Genomic DNA, 25,067 nt, shown 5'->3' on the forward strand with positions numbered 1-25,067 from the left:
TCGTTTTCCCTGTTGCCTTCTTATTCTGTTGCATGTATCGAACAGCTCTGGAAAGCAAAGGCCAAACAAGCTCTGACCTTGATCTTACTGGTTAATTGTGGGTATTGCCAGACACAGGGCCCTTCCTGGAGTGTGGACGTGTTAAGAAGGTCAGGGCTTAACCTAAAGCACTTGTGCCCTGACATTGAACTCACATAGCAGAAATAGCTGAGTGGAGAGAGATTTTTGAGCCACAGGCTGCCACTGCCAGCTTGCCTTAGGGTCAGGCTGGGCCCAGAGTGAAGAGGAGGGATGACTGAGCACTGGTCCTCCCCACACCCCTGCCAAAAGCTGAGTTGCCTCCCTTTGCTTTGGGATCACCACCCACTCTGACTTAAGAAGCTAGCTTTGTCCAGTCCAGGTGCTGGGTCAGGGCAGGTCACACCATGCCAAGCTCATTGTGAACACAAAGACTGGCTGGTAGCCTCCTTCTAGGCTCCTTGTCTTCTCTTTAGTCATTCAGCAAACACTAAGCACAGCGTTCCTGCCCTCGTGAACCTCACCTTTCTAGAGAAAGGAAAATGATGTCCTAGCAGCTCTAGTCAGTAGCACTGTAGGGACAGAGGTATCAGTGGTGACACTGGAGCAACATCTCAGACTCCTTAGTACTTGACTGGGGCAACACATCTGGCTGCAAAGAAGTCAGGCTCCCACAGCCAAAGAAGCTGAGGTTAGCAAGCCAGGAACAGTGCCCTGGGGCACAGGATCCTAAAAACTGGAGGGTCTGGCCAGGGGTCATGAGACTGAGGCAGGAGGATTACAAGTTCAAGATCAGCCTCAGCAACTTAATGAGACCCTGAAGGGCTTGGGATGTAGTTCAATGGTGAAGTACCCCCAGTATCAAAAAAGAAAAGAAAGAAAGGAAAAAAAAGAAAAAAACAAGAAACCAGAGTCTGCATCCCCACACTGGGGCTGGGGACATTGGCAGTTCCTTCTCCTGAGTAGCAACAAATAGGCAGCTCTCTGTTCAGGGCAGGACATTTGGACAGAAGATTGGTTTGCCCTGCCTGAAGCTGATGCCCACACTACTGTGACATTTGTGACCCATGACCCCTAGGGTGCAACATAACCTGCAGTCATATTGCTAAGACTTGTCTAGCCCAGGGGGCTGGGAGGGCCTCCCAGTGGAGGTCTACATCTGAACTGGGTGAAGGACAAGACAAGTAAGTGCGTATTTAGAGACCTAAAGGCCAGAACCTGTTGGAGAACCTGGAATGACCCTGACGTGACTGTAGGTGGGGGAAAAGAGATACCTATGATGAGGCTGAGGGATAACCAGGGTGAGATGTGCAAGGTCCTGTGGTCCGGGGAAGGAGTCTGGACTGTCCAAGGGCAGTGGAAAGCCTCCCGCAAAGTATCAGGCATGGATTGGGTCCATGTTCCAGGTGAGGAGGCTGAGGCCTGAGGTTGCTCTGAGAACCAGCAGAAGAGCTGGGGCCACATTCCTCCACTTTCTCTTCACCTTGTTCAGGAAACCCTCCTGCCTGTGGCTGGGAAGCTAGGGAGGATCCAGGGCAGCTCTGCTCCCCTCTCCAGCCATGTCTTTCCCCTATACTTACAAGATGATCGCGAACTGAAAGGATCTGAGGGCCAGTTGTGCAGCTTGAATCTCCCATCTGCTGCCTGACCTTAGATGCAGACCAGGGATGGAGGCAGGAGGCTTGCTCAAGGGGGCCGACTACATTGTTAGGACTGGAATCTAAACCTCTTGCCCCTTGGATGATATTCTTTCCACCCTTGTGTCTGGCCATCCTTCCCACTGTCCAAGACTCTCCCAAGGTTTAGGTTGTTCAGGTCAGACTCAAGTTCACACTCTACAAGGGCCTTTCCTCTTGGCCTTATACCCACCTCAAGACCCCCAAGGGCTGAAATGTCCAGTTAGCCCTCCATCCCACACCAGCTGTCCCCCCACTGACAGTGCTCCCGGGCCCCAGGCTTTGACCTTGGTGCTATGGAGGCTGTGCCCAGGCTGGTAGAGGACTCCTGGGCTATCACTTAGTGATCTTGGTTCAGACTGAGGTTACCTGGTGTGATCATCTCCCTCCTCTCACTTCTCCTGATGCAGAGCGGTCTGGGAGGAGAGCAAAGGGCAAGAAGAGCGACTCAAAGAGGAAAGGTCGTGAAGGCCCCAAAGGCAGTAGCCCTGAGAAGAAGGAGAAAGTGAAGGCTGGGCCTGACTCCGTGCTGGGGCAGCTGGGTGAGTGAGGGGCCACACTGACCCCACAGACACGCTCACACCATCACCCTGCTTGCAGTTTCACCCGCACAGAAAGGCAGCTAGCTGCACAGAGTGGGAGACTACAGCCCCAGAGGGATCTCAGGGCTCCACCTGACATCCTGAGAAATCCCCCTTCCATAGATGTGATTGGAGGCTGTGGAACTCAGGAACTAATCATTTATTCCCCATGCTGGGGTCCTGGGTGCTAGATTTTCACAGAGGTCCATAGGCCAGCACCAAGCTAAGCAGGGAGAATTGCCAGAAATCTTCATCCCTGTCCCTTCCTGCCATAGTCCCTCAAGTGGGCTCCTCCCTCAACCCCAGCAAACCTTAGTGGAACCACCCAGAGAGGTCCAGAGATGTGGCAGCAACTGAGGTTGCAGGCCTTCTTCCTGCCCCATCGGGCGGAGCAGCCCTCAAGGGCTCCGACTCCAGGATGTCACGCACTTCAGAGTTCTCAGGGAGCAGAGTGGAGCACCCTTCTAGATCTTACCTCAGCACAGAAGCCCCTGCATGTCAAGATGGGGATAACTTGAGTGGTCTAAAGGGAGGCCCTGATACCTTCCTACCCTGCTCGGGCTGGTTGGGTGTTTTGCTGCAAGCTCTGGGCAGGAACTCGTGTGGAGATGCAGCGCCCCCTGGTGGCCTGAGGGTGTTTTTCAACCCTCCTTTCCTGAAAATCTGATTAAACAGTTAAATAGGGCCACTGCCATTGGTTATATTTTGATTTTGCCACCTTGAGAATCTTAGTAATTTGGACAAGTACCATTTCAATTCCAGAAATTATGAAGCTAGTTCTGGGGATAGGCTTTCCTTCTGGGGAGAAGGTGGTGGCAAGGGTTGGACCACACAAGGTAGCTCACCTGAGTTAGTCATGAAGGAAAGGCACTCAGGGAGGGTGGGCAAGGGCTCCTGAAAGAGTAGGACACACACCTGATGCATCTCGCCTGTCCTCTCTCCCTCGGTCAGGGCTGTCCACCTCATTCCCCATCGACGGCACCTTCTTCAACAGCTGGCTGGCACAGTCAGTACAGATCACAGCAGAGGACATGGCCATGAGCGAATGGTCACTGAACAACGGGCACCGTGAGGACCCCGTTCCGGGGCTGCTGTCGGAGGAGCTGCTGCAGGACGAGGAGACACTGCTCAGCTTCATGCGAGACCCCTCGCTGCGACCTGGTGACCCTGCTAGGAAGGCCCGGGGCCGTACCCGCCTGCCTGCCAAGAAGAAACCACCACCACCACAGGATGGGCCCGGTTCACGGACAACTCCGGACAAACCCCCCAAGAAGCCGTGGGGCCAGGAGACAGGCAGTGGCAAAGGGGGACAGGGGCCACCTGCCAGGAAACCACCACGGCGGACGTCTTCTCACTTGCCGTCCAGCCCTACAGCTGGGGACTGTCCCATCCCAGAAGCTCCCGAAAGCCCCCCTCCACTGGCTCCTGAGACCCCAGACGAGGCAGTCCCCATGGCTGCTGACTCGAATGTGCAAGTGCCTGGCCCTACGGTGAGCCCCAAGCCCTTGGGTCGGCTCCGGCCACCCCGTGAGAGCAAAGCCACTCGGAGATCACTGGGTGCCAGGCCTGATGCTGGGACAGGACCACCTTCTGCTGTGGCCGAGAGGCCAAAGGTCAGCCTAAACTTTGACACTGAGACTGATGGCTACTTCTCTGATGGGGAGATGAGCGACTCCGATGTAGAGGCCGAGGACAGTGGGGTGCAGCGGGGTTCCCGGGAGGCAGGGGCTGAGGAGGTGGTCCGCATGGGGGTACTGGCCTCCTAATTCACTCTACCCCTATCCCAGGCCCTGCCCTGGTCCCTGACAAGGCCTCAGCCCAGTCACAACTGCCATTTCCAATCTCTGCTGAGTGTCCCAGACCCTTGAGGCTGCCACTCTGTTGTGGTTTTATTTTTAATATAGAGAGTTTTGAATTCCACACTGTTGTCTTTCCTCTATGCTGGCCTAGGACATTAGGATTCCTTCCATGGCTCTGGCCACAAGGACCATACCAGGTCCTGTGTGCCACCTCTGTCCCGGCCCATGCAGCATTGCTGGGCTTCTGGTTAGATGTAGGTAAGGTGAAGAAGCACTCAGGACTCCAGCCCGCTGCCACTGGGTGACAGACTGTCGTTTGGGCATTATTTCATGGCAGATGGGCCAGCCTGGGGCCTTCCCCGCCTTGCCCCCAGATCGCACTGGGGCCCATAAGGGGGGGTCCTGCTGCACTCCACTGATCCCCAAGGAAGTATAATAAATGATAACCCAGCCAGAGTCTACTCACTGTCACAAGCACAACGAGTTTATAAGAGAAAGCACTGAGGGGGCGCAGGGGGCCCACTGGTTCCTGACCAACCCACATCATCTGAGGCCTGCCCGCCCACCCCGCCACCTCCCCTCCCTTGCTGCTCTGCCCCTGCCAGTGCCCAGCCCAGCAGCTCTAGGGGGATTCCCAGAATCCTTCCTGAGCTGTTCATTTACTCAGGGGACTCCCAAACAGCCAGCCACCAGTGCCGGTGGAGGGCTCCAAGGGAGGGCCAGTGCCCAGCCAGGGGCGTGGGGCTCAGACCAGCCCACTGCAGAGAATCACTCTGGGGCTCCAACTTCCTTCCTTCGGGGCCAGTCTCGGCTGAAGTCTGGTGGCTTCCACATGGAGCTGGCCAGACCAGACCGTTTGCCTTTTCAAGTTTCTTAGTCCTGCTAAAAGATGAGCTTCTTCCTCGGTTTCCTTTTGGAAACGCCTCCTTCCAACAAGCAGTGGGATCCCGGGGCCAGAGCAGGCCAGTGTTGACCTGCTGGGGCTGGTTGAAGTCTTGCTGGATGTTCCCATATTCCTCTGTCCCTTGGCGCCTTAATCCCTTCTCCCCTCCCCCACCTCACCTTTCCCACTCTACCCTCTAGGTCCCGGATAGTTGCTCTGAAGAGTTTTCAGTGGAGTGGCCCCAGGGTGATAGCTCAGGGAACAAACATAAAGGAATTCCGTGAAAAAAAAAATTTTTTTTCCTCTTAATGAATTACTCCTGGGTCACTTCCACCACTGGTAAAGCCAGAACTTCTCCAACAAGAACCTTGCAAAAGTCCAGTGAATCAGTCGAATCATTCTATGGATGCCAAAGAATATTTTGACCATAATACAGCACAGTCTGAACCTGACAACTTGTCACTGGGACTTTTTTAAAAATGGAGTTCTTTAGCAACAAAGTACAGAAACACGTTCATTGCGCACACCCACGGAGAGCCCAAGGTCTTGGAGCAGGATGCTTTGCTGCTGCTGCTGCTACTGCTGCTGCTCTGTACCTGGGTGTTGGATTTCAGACCCTGGGCTGGGCCACTGTGAGCATTCCTAAACTCTGAGACTCCCAGGGGAAATCCTGACTGTGAAACCAGCGTGGAAACCCGTCTTTACCATGTGGTCCCTCCCATCCCCACCCCCCCGCACGAATACACAAAGCAAACAAGCGGGATGGGGAACAACTTGACCTTCACCCCTCCCCTGACTCCAAAATTTATCAAGGTACGACAGTGGCATTGTCATCAACACTCGATCTCATGTGAATTTTAGCAAAACCAGAAACAAAGATAATGACTTAAGTTCAGAGGATGGGACAAATTTGTCCAGTCCGAGTGGACTCTGAGGGAGTGGATGGGCTCCAAGGATCCTGGGCGTTGGGATGGCACGAGCTACCACGTAGACCTAGTCTGCCTGCCCGCCTTGGTAGTAGTGACAGTGCAGTGTCAGCATGGGCGTCCCAACCCCAGTCTCTGTTTACTGCCTTTGAACAGACCTTCCTTCCCCGAGCTTCGGGTCACTTCGGGTCGCAACCTTCTCTGTGCTGGATTGCCTGTCTGGACCTGCGGCGAACAAAGGGGTGAGCTTAAAGAACAACCAAACTCTGCCAGGGGTGGGGTGCCAGTGAGGATCAGGGTCCAGCAGTCTTGGCATGTGCCCCTGACCCCTTCCCTCCATCTCGGGGCAGGGCCTGGGCTCTGGGAGTGGAGATTCAGGGGATGAGTGAATTTAGGAAATCTAGCCTCTTGGCACTGGGACTGGCCTAGCTTCAATGGCCAGGGTCTGGGGCAGGTGTGTAGACAGGGTGGCTGGCATTTCTTCAGGAAGCTCTCTGCTAATGATGGCCTCTGGATTCTGACCCCTCTTCTCCATTGGCTGTTGCTTTGGACTAGACTGCCCCTAGGGTCTGTTTCCTGGAAAGTGCAGGTGTCTCAGGCCAGGCTCCCAGTCCAGGACCTAGGGCAGTCTTTACCAGGCAACTGACTCCACCTCCAGGATGTCCATCAGGCTTCAGCGTGGACAAGGATGCCAGTCTCTCCTCCCTTCTCACCCCCGGCTCCTAGCTTTCCCCATTAGCCACAGCCCCTTCATTCTTTCTAGCCCACTATCCACAATGGAGAGGGCTGTGCCACCCTCAGAGACCAAGAAGGTTCCTTTTCCAGGCCAGAGGCAGATCTCTTTTCTTGACCACATCTGCCCACATTCACGGCTCCTCCTCAGGGAGGCAGAAGCTGCTCCGTCAACTCATTCTGGCTATATAGTCCCCCATTCTCACAGTCCCAGCTGCCTTCCACCTCCTTCCCTCTCATTATGTGACAAAGGATAATGTGCAAGGAAAGTATTTTTATGTATTATAAATGTATTTTGAAACAAATAAGGAGAAGAAAGGTAGAATGCTCATTTACTTTCTTAAATGAGCTCTGATTTTGTGACAGTATGTGAGCATTTGCAGTGGAAGGGCCTCAGCTTCCTTGGGGAGGCCACCCAGGTTTCCAGACATGGGCATTGGACCATGGCGGTATGCATGTGTGCCAGGGCATGTCTTTTGTGTGTCTGTACATGCACATCTGTGTGCATTGCAGAGAGGCACACCCTGGGACTAACTGGGCAATTCCTAGAGATTACTGCCCGATCCTAACAAACACTGGCAGTAGCTGGACCTGGCATTTCCTTGCTCACGTCAGATGTGGCCAACCTCTAGCCATGCCCAAAACTCACAGAATGATCTGGATTCCTGTAGCAAGGCCCTTGGGGAGGCCATTCTCCCATGTCCTTGACCCTGCTGGCCACATTGGCCAAAGAGCCAGGGCTGGAGTCTGGGACCTTTGGTTGTTCTTTAAGGCACTTCCTTCCGCTTTCTCCCTCAGATGCACACTGTGTGCTCCAAATCGGTTGGGGGGTGGCGGTGGGGGGGATGATATGAATGTCACAGGAGGAGACACCTTCTGTCTTTGTTTCAAAGAAAGTGATGTGCCATTTGTTAATATACAAGAGAAATATTGAAAATATATTGAAAAGAGCAATTTTAAATTATTTTTGGCTTATGTTGCAATATTTATTTTCTTGTATTAGAAAAGATTCCTTTGTAGAGAAAAAAATGTATTTTTCATTACCGCAAAGACCTATTTCTCCTTTTTGTACATTGTCCATGTTCGCAACCCTTAACGAGCAATAGAATGTATGGTCGCCTCGGTGTGGCCAATGCCCGCTGTGCCCTGCATGATTCTGTGTTGCCGCTGCTGCATAGCTCCCAACCCCATCCTGTCCTGCTCACTCATGGGGGTTCCAGACCCCGGCCCCTGCCAGGGCCTGTGTCTTAAGGAGCCTTCTGCACTCCTCGTGTGTTGGCAAACGCAGTTAATAAAGCAATGTTTTCTGTGCTGGCTGGTGTGAGGCTCCATTGCATTGGGTGGGTGGGGGTTTAGGGGTCGTGTGCACACACCCAACAGTGGGATTCACAAGAGTTCCCTGAGTCCCAAGAGACCTACTACAATCTCCTGAGGAACCATACAAGTGATTTAACCGGTGAGTGTATTTAACCAGTGGATGTTAAATACACACCAGGGGCCACACTCTAAGGGCAGCGTTTCGACTGATCTTCACAGCACAGTCCCTGGAAGTCAGAGAGGATGAAGAATATGCCCAAAGCCACCCCTCTGGTAAGAGGCAGAGTTCAGCATTAAAGGCAGGACTGCTACATGATTTCACCACCTCCAGACAACTGCCTGGGACAGCAGGAGAGTTTGGGGGGACCTCTCTGTTCAGTTTGCCTGGGTTTGTTTTTCATTCTGTATTACTGAGTGCCTACCCCATCCAGGCTCTGGAAAGAGCGGGTAATGTAGCTGCCTTCCCTGCTCTGGGTCAGCTCACAGTCCAGTGGGGACACAGTTCAGAGGAAGTGACACCGTTCCTGTTCATCCAGCAATTAGTCTATTGACCATACATCTTCCTCACTGCCACATGCTGGCTTGTATGATAGTGCCCAGAGCCTTCAGGCAATGGAGACCAGAAGATTCAATAATTGTTAACCCGTGGGAGACTGAGGAGCTGGTGAAGGGGCATTCCCAGCAGAGAGCTCAGCCTACACAAACTGATAAAGCTATATCATTCATGCAGAGATCTTGGACTGTAGGCCCACGGGACGGCTGCAGAAAAGAGGTTGAATTGGGACTCCAAGGATCTAGCTTCTAGGGTGACCGACCTGGTCATTTGTTACAGAGAATGCCCCATTTCCTCATGATAATAAACAACAGGTCCCTCGGGGTGCCTCCAGATCCAAGATCCTGGGTGTCTACAATACAGAAGGCCTTGGAAGTAAGCCTGCGATGGAGTGTAAGTGTGCCCTGAAGGCCTGTGGAGGACTCATCCCTGCTGGGGAGTCCAGAGAACTGTAAGTGTCCTCAGGGCACCAACCTCAGGGACCCAGCAGCTTAGCTGGGAATGGGAAGGGCACAGGGGTCTCAACACTGGTGTTGGGGCTTAGGGGCCTTCTGAGTGACCAGCCCCACCTAATGGAATAAGGACTTGTCAGCACCTCGGCCTCTCCTGCAATAGTCACCCTTAAACGAGGCTCACTGTGAGACCACTTGGCCACAGCAGTCCAGAAGAATGACGCTGAGGCCCCATTCCAAGAATGGTCCCGCTGCATACCTGCCCCAGCTGATAAATGTGGGGCTGCAGGGCCAAAGACACCAGAGGGTCAAGGCAACACTGTTCAATATAAGCATGGTCAGTCACATAATGTCATTCTAGTAGACACAGTTTATTTTATTTATTTATTTTGGTACCAGGGACTGAACCCAGGACACTTAACCACTGAGGCACATCCCTAGTCCTTCTCACTTTTAACTTTGAGACAGGGTCTCATTAAGTTTCTTAGGGTAGCCACATTTTCATTTTTATTTTTATGTATTTACTTATTTGTTTTTGGTTCCAGGGATTGAACCCAGGGGTGCTTAACCACTGAGCCACATTCCCAGTCCTTTTTTTGTACTTTACTTAGGGACAGGGTCTCATTATGTTGCTGAGGCTGACTTCGAACACATATTCCTACTGCCTCAGCCTCCCAAGCCACTGGGATTACAGGCATGTGCCACCGTGCCACATTTTTTAAAAGTAAAAAGCTAGTATAAGAAATTTTAATAATTTATTTAATCAATTATATCTAAAACATGATCATTTAATTATTTATTTTGGTACCAGGGATTGAACTCAGGGGGACTCAACCACTGAGCACATCCCCAGCCCTATTTTGTGTTTTATTTAGAGGCAGGGTCTCACTGAGCTGCTTAGCCCCTCACTGTTGCTGAGGCTGGCTTTGAACTCAAAATCCTCCCGTCTCAGCCTCCCGAGCTGCTGGGATTACAGGTGTGCATCACCAGGCCCCACTTAAAATATGATTATTTAAACATATAATCAGTAAAAATTTTTGTGTGTGGTGATGGACATCAAACCCAGGGCCTTGCACATGCTAGCAAGTGCTCTACTGCAGAGCTACATTCCCAGTACTTTTTAATTTAATTTTATTTTAGGACAGGGTGTTGTTCTTATTATCTTGCCCAGACTAGTCTCAAACTTAAGATCCTCCTGCCTCATCCTCCTGGGATTACAGGCATGTGCTACCACACCCGGCTAGAATAACTTGTTTTGTATGGTACTGGGGATTAAACCCAGGAGCACTTTATCACTGAGCCACATCCCAGTCCTTTTTATTTAACTTTTATTTTTTAAATATTTATTCAGCTGTCAGTGGACCTTTATTTTATTTATACGCAGTGTTGAGAATCGAACCCAGGGCTTCACACATGCTAGGCAAGCACTCTACCACGGAGCTGCAAATCCTTATTTTTTTATTTTGAGACAGGGTCTCTCTAAGTCACTTAGAACCTTGCTAAATTGCTGAGGCTGGCCTTGAATTTGCAATCCTGCCTCAACCTCCTGCGCCATTAGGATTACAGGCATGCACCACCACCACACCCTTAGAATAAACTTTTTTTTTTTTTTTTTTCTCAGTACCAGGGATTGAACCCAGGGGTACACACATCCCAGCCCTTTTTATGTTTTTGTTTGTTTGGTTGGTTGGTTGGTTTTGGGTTTGTTTTTTATCTTGAGACAGGTTCTCACCAAGTTGCTCAGGGCCTCGTTAAGTCTGAGCTAGGTTTTGAACTCATGATCCTCCTTCCTCAGCCTCCCAAGACACTGGGATTACAGGCATGTGCCACCCTGCCAGGCCTTAGAATAACTCTTTTTTTTTTTTTTTTTTTTTTTTTTTTTGGGTGCTGGGGATCGAACCCAGGGCCTTGTGCTTACAAGGCAAGCACTCTACCGACTGAGCTATCTCCCCAGCCCCTAGAATAACTCTTAATGAGATATTTGACAGCCATATTTTTGTACTGAGGCAAGCATTTTGTAATCCAGCATGCATTTTACACCTACAGCACAGCTCAGTTTGAACTAGACACATTTCAAGTGCTCAAAGACACATGTGGCTAGTAGCTATCATATAGGACAACACAGTCTGAGGGACACCTTCTCTGTGTTGCATAGGATTCACCCAGGCTACTATGTAGTGGGACTCAGATAACCATGAGGACCCATAACCCACTTCTGTAGGGACCCCTAGCTCTGCACCCTTGAATCCACCAGTCAGGCAAGTATCACATCTGACTGGTGCTCTTAGGCCTCCCCTGTGCTTGCCTGTGCTGTCTCTGTTACCTGAGGAGAGCATCCTTATGACAAGAACACCAGTGTGGAACTGACCTGGTGGCAGCTCTCCATGGTGAGTCAGTTTCCTTCCAGCAGCTGGAAGACTCAGGGCTCTGAGGGAGGCAGGGTTGGGGGGAAGTCTGGGGGTAGGTGTAAATCATCCACTCTTCATCCAGTATGCACTGACTGAGCACCTGCTGCAGGGCTCTGAGGACATGGTAGTGACCACGCACTCCTTCCAGAGGGGCCAGGCCAGTGTGGGAGACACACTTCAATGAGACAATGACAAACCAGTGCAGATACATACTGAGACTGTGCTGATTGATGGAGAGCATCAACATGACATGGCCCTCCCAAATTCCCTTATTGTCTCCAAACTCCTGGGATAGGATCTGGTATGCCACCCACCACCCACCTGGACCCAGTCCAGATGCTATCAGCTGCAGCTCCCAAGGTCTCACGTCCAGGACACATTCCCAATTGTAGACCTTTGGTCTCCTGCCTCCTCTGTGCTTCCTAAAGCTCCTGCACACCACAGCCTTTTCCACTGCCCTTTGCCAGTCAGGCCAGAAAAGGACCTTCTCTATTGATCTATGGGAACAGGCTGTTGAGGAATGAGATGCCTCTTGGGAGGAAAAGGGATTATTTGAGGTCTGCTGGGTGCCCAGCCCTGGGTGTGGTGAGGAGGTCAAAGAGACTCAAAGAGACTCAGTCATTGCCAAGGAAGAGGATCGACAGTGAGTTGAGCAGGGAGCCTTCAGTCCTCCCAACCTGGCCTCTGTCCCTTTTATTGTAGCTCTCTGTGCCTAGAGCAGCCAGAGGAGGCAGCAAAGGTACCTTTTCTTGGAGACAAAGTTTCAGGACTTGCAGAGGTGTCCCTGGCCCACGGTGGGAAATACAGTTTACTCAAAGTGGTCTCCTCATTGTCTATCCCTTCACAGAAACAGAAACTCCCACATTTTGGCCTCATGGACAGGCTTTTTTTTTTTTTTTTTTTTTTTTTTTATTGTGGTACTAGTGCTCTACCTGTGTGTGAACTTGCCTTCAACACTTTTATTTATTTTTAAATTTTTGAGAGTGTCTCACTAAGTTGCCCAGGCAGGTGAGCAGGCTTTTGAGGGCATCTGCCAGGTCCAACTTCTCTGCACTGTGAAGGCCCAGTCCCCAGCTGCGCCTGTGTGTGTCTGACTCACAAGAGACTCAGGCAGAGGGAAATGAAGTTTCATTGTGATGGCAAAACCCGACCTGGTTGTGAAATAACATTATAAAAATGTTATGATGGCTGGGGAGATAGCTCAACTGGTAGAGTGCTTGTCTCGCAAGCACAAAGCCCTGAGTTCGATCCCCAGTACCGCCAAAAACAAACAAACAAACAAAAAAAAAAAAACCGTTATGATAAGAAACCAATGCCTGGGGAAGGGGCCAGTTCCCCTCCCTGCCCTTAGCCTTTCTCCAGGAAGCCAGATTGATCATGGGTTCCTCCCTTTTGGATTGCAGATAACTTCCCCTGGGAGTCTGACTACTTCCCTTTGAAGTGTAAACATATCTGTGGTGGCTCAGGCCCAAGGATAGAGATTTATCAAAGGCCTTGTAAAGCAGCCAGTTCTTCCCCTTACCACACTTTTCTCCTGTAAACATGCTCCCCACTAGAAATCCATGCACAACCATATATAGGGAAGACTAGAAAATTTATGATAATAGATAGCCTAGAAATGTTGTGAGAAACTATGGGTAATGGGCTGGGGGAGATAGCTCAGTTGGTAGAATGCTTCCCTTGCAAGCACAAGGCCCTGGGTTCGATCCCCAGCACCAAAAAAAAAGAGGAAACTGTGGACGGGTGCTCAGAACTTGGAGTTTTGTTTTCCTCTCTGCCTGCTGGTGTAAAATAAAGTTTGGGGTTCTCCTCCTCTCCAAGTGCTGCTAGCTGCTTCCCAACCAGTCTGTTTCCTGCAATATCATGACCCCCTTTTTTTTTTTTTTTTTTTTTTTTCAGTCTGGGGATTGAACCCAGGGCCTTGTGCTTGCAAGGCAAGAACTCTACCAACTGAGCTATCTCCCCAGCCCTTCATGACCACTATTTAGGGTTTGCCTAAAGAATCAATCATGAAATAAAGATTTTTAGGTCAAACTTTTGGGGTTCAGGCAGACTGTCCGTTAAGAGTCAAGAGAAGAAAGAAAAGATGGGGACTCAGTCAAGCAGGTAACTTGTAGAATAAGCTTCTCTAGCACTGGGGTAAAAAAATACAGGACATACAGTTAAGTTAGAATTTCAGATAAACAATGAATAGTTCTTTAATGTAAGTATGTTCTGAATATTGTGCCCTGTATCTCACCTGGAAATCCTAGTAGGAAGTTTTGTGTCTTTTGCTACCCAGTGTTCCAGGCAGGGGGCTGATGCTAGTGAATGATTTCCCACCATTTTATAAACTGGAGCAGATCCAAGACTCGTCCAACACCCCTGACACACTCAACCCCCAGTGTGTAAGGAACAATGTGAAGTGGCTGCTGCCCAGTACACAGGGAACCCAACTGTGTCCATCTTGGTTGGGCATGACCTCGAATGCCTCTCACATCCCGTACCAAGGCTGAATCGAAGCTCTGAAGTGTCCTGAAAGGAGCCTGCTCCCCAGAGCCTACTAAATCTGCTATCTCAGCTCAACATTTAAAGAGCTTATGTTGGCTGCAACACTATTCACAAGCAACCGAAATGTCCACTGAGAGATGAATGGATGAAGAAGGTGTGGGATGGTAGTCCCCCCTTATCTTCAGAGTATGTTCCAGGACACCCAATGGAAATAATACCAAACTCTATCATAAAGTTTATGTTTATCTATTTATTTATTTTTTTATGTTTATCTATTTATTTAGGTACTGGGGATTGAACTCAGAGGTGCTTTACCACTGAGCTACATCCCTAGCTCTTTTTTTCTTCTTTTAATTTTGAGACAGGGCCTTATTACATTGATAAGGCTAGCCTCAAACTGAAGATCCTCCTGCCTCAAACTCCTGAGTCACTGGGAGACTATGATAAAGTTTAATTTAAAATTAGGAACAGTAAGAGATTAATGACAATAACCAAGATGAAAATGAACAATTCTGTTATGGCTTGAATCTGAAACATCCCCTAAAAGCTCATGTATTGAAGGCTTGGTTCCCAATGCACCAGTGGTCTGTTACCAGCTGAAGGGACCATTAGGGGCACAGGATTAGTTGTGGATGTGGTCATGGAATGAAATGCCAAGTTAGGGGGACTGGAGACATAGCTCAGGCCTCATGCTTAGCATGTGTAAGAATTTTTAAAAATAAATAAATGAATAAGCCAGGTCTGGCTGGGGCAGTGACGGGGTGGGGGTGGGGCACAGAGCAGGACTTGCAGGCACTGGACCGGAAGGTAAGGCATCTGTGCCCAGGCTTATGCACAGGCCTATACCTCTCAGGTGGGTCTGGGGCCTGGCTGGGTTCTGGTAACAGCAATTCTAGAGGCCTATCTTCAGTGGATGATCCCCTTCATCCTTTCCTTCTTCATCAGTTAATATTAAACAGTATATGGCCATTCAGGTTCGGAGTATCGATGCAGGTATGTGCCATGAAGGAGGAATTCACTAGAAATGAAATTTGGTGGGTCTTGGGGTCACAGAGAACTGGGGACCTGCATTCTGGTCCTTTCTGGGCCTCAGTTTCTTCATTTGTGAAATGGAAATGAGAGCCTCTGCTGGCTGCTCATGCAGGGTAGCTGAGAGGGTCAGGAGGGAGCCAGTGTGAAGGTGTGAGAGGAGGGCAGGACACAGAGGCTTAGGTAGAGTGTGGGCAGTGGCAGACTGGCCAGAGGCAAGGTAGCAGAAGGATTTGTTTACTAACTTGTACTTCCTGGAATCTGAACGGGTCAGCTCTGTTTGTTCTCATGGGCCTCCCTGAGCTTCAGTAGGACAACTGTGGTCTGGGGTCAGGGCAGGGACTAGCCATGTGCAGCTCCCTTATAAAGAATGGTTGTAAACAGTTGGTGGTCATCAGGGAAACTAGTAATGTGTGTGATAATCAGCTGCCTGGGCCAAAGAAACATCCAACTGCCCAACATTTTGAGCTCCTAGTGTTCCTCCTCAGCTGTGGTCACCCCACACCTGAAACTTTATAACCCAAGAGGTAGTTGAATAGGTCATCTTCCTTCCCCCGCCCCTCCCTTCCTTTTGCAAAGAAGGAACATTCCATTGCATCGGATTGAATGTTGTGATCAACTTGAGACTCAGAGGGGCTGCCAAGGGCTTACAAGAGGAAGCCAAGAGAGAAAAGAGACTCAGCAAAATAAACCTTCACCTGTGGATGTTCTAAACTGCTATTTTGAGACTCTGGGAGACTGCCTGGTTCCAGTGTCAGGTGCTTGGTCTATTGGGTGCTGATATTACAGCTCCCTGCATCCAGCTGTAATATTTGTAATTCCTTACTAAAGTAGAGTCTTGCCAGACTTGGAAAGGAGGGCTGATGGGCAGACCTGGTCTCTACCACATCCATATCAGAGGCACAAGTGGGCCAATGTTGGAGGAGGGTGATGTACCCCTGTGGAGGCATCAGGAATCAGAGAGGATCTCAGGACGAAGTAAATCTTAGGGAGTCTGCCAGTCAAGAAAGGGTATGTGCTGTCACGTGTAGTAGAACAGGCATGTAGTCTCAGCAACTCAGAAGGCTGAGATGGAAGGATCACAAGTTCAAGGCTAGCCAGGGCAACTTAGTAGGACCCTATTTCAAAATTTCAAAAATGAAGCTCTTGCTTTGATCCCCAGCACCACAGTACACAACTAATAATGAAAAAGGTGGGGTGGTGGAGCACCTGGATTAAATCTCCAGTAACACACACACACACACACACACACACACACACACACACACACACACACACAAAAGAAGAAAACAGAAAGGGTATAACTAACTAAAGACTATGGAGGTTGGGGCAGGAGGATTGTAAATTCAAGGCCAGCCTCAGGAATTTAGAACCTGTCTCCAAATCTTAAAACACTTAAAAAGGGCTTGCAAAGGACAGGTTCTTTGCCACTGGAATTCAAGCAGACTCTCATAGAGAAGGGAGCATGGAGGATGAGGAATGAACAAGAGGTCCAAGCATAAACTGAGTTGACAGTGCAAGTCTGTGCTCATCCCCCGACCTTCCTTCTTTCCTTCCTTCCTTTCTTTTTTTTTTTTTCTTTCTTGTACTGAGATTGAATCTAGGGATACTTTACCACTGAGCTCTATCCCCAGCCCTTTTAATTTTTCAAAATGAGATGGTGTCTAAGTTGTTTAGAGCCTCACTAAGTTGCTAAGGCCGGTTTTAAGCTTGCGATCTCCTGTCATAGTCTCTCAAGTTGCTGGGATTACAGGCAAGGGCCTCGGAGTCCTGTATGTTGTGCCCTCTACTCTTGCCTCCTTTTAATACACTCTACCTGGCCCATCTTTAGGCACTGAGCTCTACCAACCCCCAAATCACAGTGATCTTTTCTGTCTCTGTCTTCATTGGCCTCTCTGCCTGGAATGTCCTTTCACACCACTTCCACTGAATCGCTTTGTAGTTTTCAAGATTCAGCTGCAGTTACCCTTCTAGAAAAGACATTATACTTTTGGAAAACCACCTCCTTTTGCCTTCCGAGGTGCCTTGGCCAATCTCTGCCCACTTTCTTTCATGCCATGCCAGGCCCCAGTAGGCAGGTATTCAGGAAATGCCTGATGATTGACTGAGGTAAGGCAGTAGAAAGGAAGATCAAGCACTGGAGCCAGAATCCAACAACTCGAGCATGCTTAGTTAAGGGCCTGGTGAAAACTAAGGTTTTTCCCTTATGTAAGATTTTGTGTGAGAGAGAAAAAAGAGAGAACCTGGTGAGTAGGGACCCTGCTCCCTATTTTGCCCAGCTGAGCACTGGCACAAGGAATGGTGGGCAAAAATTATGCTCAATCACCCCGTAATCAAAAAGGTCAAGACAGTGCTTCTTCAAGGGGAAAGGCAGAATGAGGCCCTGGCAAATTCAAGAGGGGCTCTGTGGTCTCCTACGTGCCAGAGGACTGAAGAGCCTGAAGATTCTGAATGTGGACCTGAACAGAAGCTGGGGTGGAGAAAAAAAACTGTTCTCTAAATAACATCCTGCCCCTGCCATCTGCGCCAGTCAGGGAAGAACGCGGCCTGCATGATTTCCTGCAGGAGCTCAGAGCCACATCCTGGTACAGTGGAGCCCTGAGTCACAGAAGGTCCCATCCACTTTGCCTCTCTGGATCCCAGAACAGGGCTAGAGTTCTCCTGTTCTGCTCTTGACCCACAAAGAGAATCTGGCCTCTTGGTTTTCAAAACTGAAGGCCCGTAAAAAATAAATTTATACATTAAAAATTTTTTTGAAGGCCCTAGAAGAGGCAAGTCAACTTGCATTTTTTCTTTTTGGTATTGTTTTTTTAGTACCAAGGGATTGAATCCAGAGTGGTCTACCACTGAGTTACAACTCCAGCCCTTTTTATTTTGAGACAGGGCCTCACTAAATTGCTGAGGCTGACCTCAAACTTGCCTCCTGCCTTAGCCTCTGGAGTTGCAGGGATTATGTGTGTTCCACTGTGCCCAGTTCACATGCAAAGTTTTTGGACTGGAGGAAATCTGTTACTTATTAACCTAAGACGCTACAGTATAATCAAGCAAGAATTCCCCTGCTCCCGCCCTTACTGAGGATTGAATCCCTGGGTGCTTTATCGTTGAGCTTTATCTTTAAGCCCTTTTTATTTTGAGACAGGGTCTTGCTAAATTGTCTAGGCTGGCCTCGAATTCACCATTCTCCTTCAGTAGCCTCCTAGTAGCTAGAATTACAGGTATGCCAACACACTGGGCCTGGGATCTTTTTAATCATCTGGTTTCTAGGCTGTTGTTCCCACATTTCAATTAGGAAGATGGCAGTCACCACCCAAAAGATTCCATTTACATCATTTCCTAGGAACTTTCCCTATTTCCAAAAAGGTACTCTTCACACTAGACTGAGTTATGACATCTGCATTAGTTGTGCATGAGTGGTACAAATGTCAGTTTAGTTGAAGATTATGTACCTAGATTCAGGAAAAAGAGCTAAATAAATAAAACTTTGCTTTCTTAGCACTGTTTTTTTTTTGTACACTGGAATTGAACACAGGGGAGCTTTACCACTAAGTTACATCCTCATTTTTTGTTTGTTTGTTTTTTGGAACTTGGGGTTGAACCCTGGGTTTTGGAATGCAAGGTAAACACTTTGCCACTGAGCTATATCCCAGACCCCCAGTTCTTTTTTTTTCTGGCAGCGGGGGAGCGGGGGCAGGTACAGGAAATTGAACTCAGGGGCACTCAACCACTGAGCCACACCCCCAGCCCTATTTTGTATTTTATTTAGAGACAGGGTCTCACTGAGTTGCTTAGCGCCTTGCTTTTGCTGAGGCAGGGTTTGAACTCGAAATCCTGCTGCCTCAGTCTCCTGAGTCATTGGGATTACAGGCGTCTGCCACTGTGCACAGCCCACTTCTCTTTTCTTTTTTTTGAGACAGGGTGTTGGCTGTTATTTAGACTAGCCTCAAACTTGCAATCCTCCTGCCTCAGACAGTATTGTCATCGAGCACTGTATTGTTTTATCAGAGTTTCTCCTAAATGAAATATCCAGAATCCAGCAAAAAATCTTGTCAGAGATTCAGATTCCTGCCCCCACCCTCATGAAACCTATCTATTGAATCACAGTTTCTGGTGGGAATTTTTTTTTCTTTTCTGTTTTTTTTTTTTGTTTGTTTGTTTTTTCTTTTTTTAAGCTCCCTAGGAGTTTCTGTGCATGCTAAAGTTAGAGAACCTTTAAATAGATAAAACTAACTGGTTGCCTTATTTTTCTTATTTCTATTGAGGCAGCATTGTGTAAGTTCTACTTCACTTGCCCATAAGTTGTATTCAGTCTTACAAAGCAAATAAGAATGTTTGCACAAAGGGAAAGTTCTTTGTAATTTACAAAGTCTCAGAAATTTCTAATGAGCAAAATGAAAATTAGAGTTAGATAATAAAAATGGAACTGGGCTGGGCAAAGGAACTCAGTAGTAGAAGCACTTGCTCAGCATTCACAAGGCCCTGGGTTTGATCTCCAGTCTCACACATACACAAAAAAGTTAAAACCAAAACACAACAGCAAAATGGAACCAGACACTAGAGTTATTCAAAGACCAGGTTAGCATTTTATTTCTCTATTCCTGACACTCAAATTCATAGGGAGTGAAAAGATAACAGAATAAAATCAAAATAACATACAAACACAATTCAAAAACATTTAACCATCTATTATAGTTGTTCTTTGTAAAATATACAAAGGTAAACAGAAACATCTTCATATAAATTATGCTTAACAATCTGTATATACTGGTAAAACAATTGTTATAATTCACACTAAGATCCTAGTGCAAGCAGTGTTCTGTGAAAGTGCAAACAAAGTTAGTGATGAATAATTTATCACTGACTTATTACCACGTCAACACACTTTGCATTCAGCCAAATACTTTTTATCAATTTTAAAGTAACTTGATTCATTCACCTGAGTGCTCTTGCTTTAGTATGGCAACTGATTATTAAGTTCAGGTTAGGAGCAGCACCAGGGAATACAGACACCCATGTGAAGTTGGCCATTCTGACATGAATCTTTATACTTGATAATGACAATTCTGAAAAAAACAAAACACTGTATGTCCAGTTATAGAATTGTTACCCTCTCTTAACCCAAAATATTTAAAACCAAAATTAAATCTAATCCCCCATTTAAAATGTATACTTAAGAATCCATGTGCTCCAATACAGCATTTCCAAAAATAATTCAACATGAACTCGCTTTCCCATTTCTGTCCTAAAATCTGTTTGCGGTAGGGACACACCTGAAACAAAGTTTGCTTTGGATGACCTTCCTTACTTTCATCTGATGATTTTGGAATCAATTTTAAAGTGGACATAGTCCTGAACAATCAATCAATGACATTGAATATTGGCTATTTAATGTTCTAAAGTATGAGAACAAAAATCAGTTGGTTCAGAACTGCATCTAAAATAGACTGTAGGTTCCCTTCCTGCTGAGGGATCTTCTAAATTCTCACGTGTGTGTGCGTGCGCGCGCGCGCTCTCGCGCAGTACTGGGTAGTATATGACAGGGATGGTTACAGGGCTCAGGAATGGAAATATGGTTTTAACAAAAATCTCATTCACTTTACACAGAGGCACAGGACCATATTCCAAGAGCTTTTTTATTGTTGTTGCTGTTAAAAAAGCACCAATTTGAATTTCAAATGAACAACAATCATGGAAATGAGTAGAAGTATTATCATGCAGTTTTGATAATTTAGTCCTTAATTAAAGCATATTTTTTTGAACTCTTGTATTTATTGCAAAATGTATTTTTATATTGTTTTTATTCCTTATTAATTTTGCATTAAGGAATTTATACTTGATCTAGTTTTTTCATAAATCTTTACATAAAATGTTTTGAATACTTTCTTTTGAAATATCACCAAATATGTCTAAAATGACCCAAATAATACATTCTTAATAAAATAAGCAGGGAATTTTTAAAAGAATATAAGCCATTCTCAGGGTATTCTGGTCAAATTTTACTTGGCAATAAATCCTTATGGGGTTGGGGATGTAGCTCAGTGATAAAAGTGCTTGCTAACTATGCATTAAGCCCTGGGTTAAATCTCCAGTACTGCAAAAAAATAAAAATAAATAAATAAATAAAAATTTAAAAAATCCCTGTGAACTTCAGTCATGTTAGTGATAAACAAGATCAAAATATCATGAGTCACATACTAAATACAGTTTCAGAAATGTAAACCTTTTCCCTGAAATAAACTAAAAGTATACTTTTTTTTTTTTAAATCTTTTTAGTTGTAGATGGACACAATACCTTTATTTATTTTTATGTGGTGCTGAGGTTCGATCCCAGTGCCTCACGTGTGCTGGGCAAGCACTCTACCACTGAGCTACAGCTCCAATCCAAGTATACTGTTTTTAATGACAAAATTTGTGAAAATGATGTTTTTTCTTTCTTTTTTTTTTGTGGTACTGGGCCTCATGCATATTAGGCAAGTGCTCTACCACTTAGAACCCTAGCCCAGTGATAGGTTTTAAATGTGATTAACGAAATCATTTTCCAGAAGAAACACTATCATCATAGCTAACACCCTATTTAATGGTTTACAAATTTATGCTAGAAAGTATCACGAAGAAGTGGAGCCAGTTGAAAACTACAGAAAACAATGTTCTGCCTTTATGCTGTAAACCACAGTAAATTTGTATATGAAGGCAGGAACACAAAACTAAAATTTAGATCTATTGCAGGTAATGTCTGAATTCATACATCTGTGGCCCTCATACAAAAAGATACTGGTTCAACTAAGCCAATGGTGAAGAGTATTTTTTCAAATACTTTAGGAAATGTCTATTACCAATTTAAAATGCTGTCATTTCCATTTTAAAAATTCACCAAGCCAGGTGTGGTGGCACATGCCTATAATTCCAGCAAGTTGCTGGAAGGCCAAGGCAGGAGAATTGTAAGTTAGAGGCTAGCCTTAGCAACTCAGCAAGACTCTGTCTCAAAATAATAAATAAAAAGGGCTGGGGATGTAGCTCAGTCGTACTGTGCCCCTGGGTTCAATCCCCAGTATCAAAAAAATAAAATAAAAAAACAAAATAAAGAATCACCAAGATAAACTGGATTTTATCAACTTAACCACTTATGGACCAAAAGTATAACTAATAGCAGTCATTCAAACAGACATGGAGTGAAGAATCACTTTAAAAATATACAAGTGGGCTGGGTGCAGTGGCACATGCCTGTAATCCCAGTAGCTCCGGAGGCTGAGACAGGAGGATCTCAAGTTCAAATCCAACCGCAGCAACAGTGAGACACTAAGCAACTCAGTGAGACCCTGAGACCCTGTCTCTAAATAAAATACAAAAAAGGGCTGGGGTGTGGCTCAGTGGTTGAGTGCCCCTGAGTTCAATTCCTGATACTGCCCCCCACCCAAAAACAAACAAACAAACATATATATATGGAAGTGGGCTCAGACCTTACAATTTTTGAGTTTTGGACTTCAGATTTTAAAATGTCTTTTGCATGGTGCCTGTTTGTATGAAATCCAGTGTTTTTGTTTGTTTATTTTGCAGTGCTGAGGTGAAATCCAATATTAACTTGTATACAATGTTAATAACTACACTCTAACAGCTTATAGTATGGGGCACAAAATTAACCTCTTTTCCCTACATTTGCCTGGGAAACATCCCACAGGGGCACATTTATGTGCAGAATTGCCTTCTACATGTGCTCCTCTCCATTTGCTTCTCTGGAAGGGGAGCTGTGACCTTGAGTGTGCTCTGGAGGGGTTCTCAGTCCAGGCTGGTAAGTCCTCTGGCTGGGAGTCAGGAGGAAAGCTAGAGCTGCCAAGTGCAGCCAGCTTCACTTCTAGTGTATTGGACCATAAGAATCTTACATCATTGAGAAAATATCCACCGTTTAGTGACCTGTTTCTTTGATCCCAGTGTCAGAACTAGAAGGAAGGTTCTGGAGCAAACTAAGAAATTATGAGCTCCTCTAGGAAATACTTGAAGAAAGGCATGTTCTTAAAGATAGGGAAGACAGATACCCATGAACAAGATGCAGCTGTTTTCTAATAAGGCTTAGCTCTGTTTAGTTAGGACTTTAGGAGTGAACACTTCAAACCATCTGGCACATAAACAGGCTGCAATGTCATTTTCTACTTTTCCCTTAGTGCTACTGATATTTCTAGGCAGGGAAGAAATTCTTTCATTTTCACTTAGAAACAAGCTGAAAGTGAAACAGAATAGTCAAATTACTAAAACCAAATGTTAAGAAATGACCCTATTGCCTTACTACTTCCTTCCAATCACAATCCTCAATCTGTATCTGCTTCACGGGTTACATTATCAATGACAGAAAGGACTGTACCAACTCTGCTGAGACAATGGCTAGAGAAACACTAAGTTTGATATTGAAATTTTTCTTGACATTGAAATTATTCTTGATGGAATTATAACAACCTCTTCTCAGTGGAACTGCAAAAACTTATTTATAATCAGAAGAGAACTCTTATCCTTAAGAGTCTTTAAAAATTCATTTTTGGCACTTACCTTTCATCTTATCTTACTCATCATGGGATCTCAGACATATGAAAAGAACTCAACTTCTTAGGAAATTATGCTTTTAAAAACTAAATTTTTGTTAGGGAGTCTAACAGTGAGGCTGTGGACAGTATCACGTAGCAAGTTTACATCTAAAAACAAGTATTTGTGATATAGGAAGAGTTAGCTGAGAGCAGTAAGAAAAAAGAAAATAAGAAACAAGCATTTGTTTTCTTCCTATCAGGAAGCAAAATATGCCAAAGAATGCAAAAGAGCTATAGGATAGGAGTAAAATCCCCACAGAACAAGCTGTTTCTTTGTCCTTAGATAGGCAAGTCTCTATAATGAAACTGTACATAGGCTCCTACCTGTTGCTTGCCCTGGGAAGTACGTCTAAATGAGACTTTTGCCTGTCACTACTTTTGGTGAAGCACAAGTTACCAAACTGGACACCAGTAAGAGTAGAGCACTTCAGCATTAGACAACTGGGATGGAACCGTAGGGCCTACGAAACTGAGGCTCAACCTTGTATACTGTGATGTGCTTTTCTTCAGAAGGTTGATCCCATAGGGACTAGGACACAGACTCCACCAGCACTAGCAATGGCAGCATTATGGATAAAAATACGCATGATTCCGAGAAATGTGGTACCAGGTGCAACCAACTGCAACTGCTATGTGGTAAATGTAAAAGTCTTTAGAGGCTTAAACATTATTCTAAATATTCTGAAGGAATCTTTCCCAATGACCCTCTCATGAACATTAAATATTCAAAATTTCAGAATATACTTAATTAAATAAGACACATTCAAATGAAACATTTGCCCAAGAAGGAGGCCAAACATTAGAGTTTGTTTTATTGCATGACGTTTGCATAAGAAAAAGTATTATTGAAAATTGTAAGGCATCATGCAATCATTGATAAGCTAATTATTAACTGTACACACAAGAGAGGCAGACATATAATCTAAAATTTAAAAACTAGTTCCAAAAAAGTACATAAAAAATTTAACATGATGAACTTTTAAATATGGTTTATATTTGTAGATTCACATTGTTAAAAAGTGCTTCAAATATACTGCTGCAAAGTTGCTCTTTATAAATGGTGCTGGGGGTAATGTCAGATTATAAACTTTAAAAACTATTTGTATGGAATTAGAAAGCAAACATTGGGATATTCAAACTTACTTGAATCAGTTTTCAATTCTCACTCAAATTAAGTTGATATAATATTAATAATTAAAAAACAACTATTTTAAATCCAACAAAAGTCTATTGAATTCAAGTTATGCATGTTGAGTGATCAAATCTCTGAGTAGGCCTGAATGTCGAGACCTGGAGCTGAGGTGGGTTGATGTTGATGTTAATCAATGTACTGTGCCATCCAGCGGAAGCCTTCTCCATAACCTTGTCTTTTGAGCACACTGCACATGAAAACTTCTAAAGGTCGGGCATTCAGTTCTTTCAGAGATACACTGCCCTGGAAGAAAAGAGAGACACGTTGGAGCTTTATGAAATAAAAGTTCTACTCCCCAGCAGAGAGTAGGTTCTACTTTAAAACAAAGGGTCACTGATTAAAGTTATGGCTGCTTGGGATCCAAGTCCCCTGTTACAATCTGGATTGGAATGTGCCCCAGAGGCTCATGTGTTAAAGGCTTGGCCCCCAGCTGGTGGCCCTAAT

At 46.1% G+C, this 25,067-nt stretch overlaps 2 protein-coding genes across 7 annotated transcripts in view; one reads left to right on the forward strand and one right to left on the reverse strand.

Moving 5' to 3' along the window:
• The window catches only part of JADE2 (jade family PHD finger 2), a 51,389-nt gene extending 43,463 nt beyond the window's left edge, over positions 1-7,926 (forward strand). For all 5 annotated transcript variants that reach the window (XM_079144127.1, XM_079144129.1, XM_079144125.1 and 2 more), the window contains 2 exons: positions 2,105-2,236; positions 3,227-7,926. In XM_079144127.1, the coding sequence (XP_079000253.1) occupies positions 2,105-2,236; positions 3,227-4,041 (947 nt within the window). In that variant the 3' untranslated portion in view covers positions 4,042-7,926. The remainder of the gene's footprint in view (positions 1-2,104; positions 2,237-3,226) is intronic.
• An 11,494-nt stretch (positions 7,927-19,420) lies between these two features.
• SAR1B (secretion associated Ras related GTPase 1B) overlaps positions 19,421-25,067 on the reverse strand; it is a 31,582-nt gene continuing 25,935 nt past the window's right edge. For both annotated transcript variants that reach the window (XM_079144283.1, XM_079144282.1), the window contains one exon: positions 19,421-24,866. In XM_079144283.1, coding sequence (XP_079000409.1) covers positions 24,750-24,866 — 117 coding nt within the window. In that variant the 3' untranslated portion in view covers positions 19,421-24,749. The remainder of the gene's footprint in view (positions 24,867-25,067) is intronic.

The sequence above is a fragment of the Sciurus vulgaris genome (assembly GCF_902686455.1).
Source record: "Sciurus vulgaris genome assembly, chromosome: 6".
Lineage (NCBI taxonomy): Eukaryota > Metazoa > Chordata > Mammalia > Rodentia > Sciuridae > Sciurus > Sciurus vulgaris.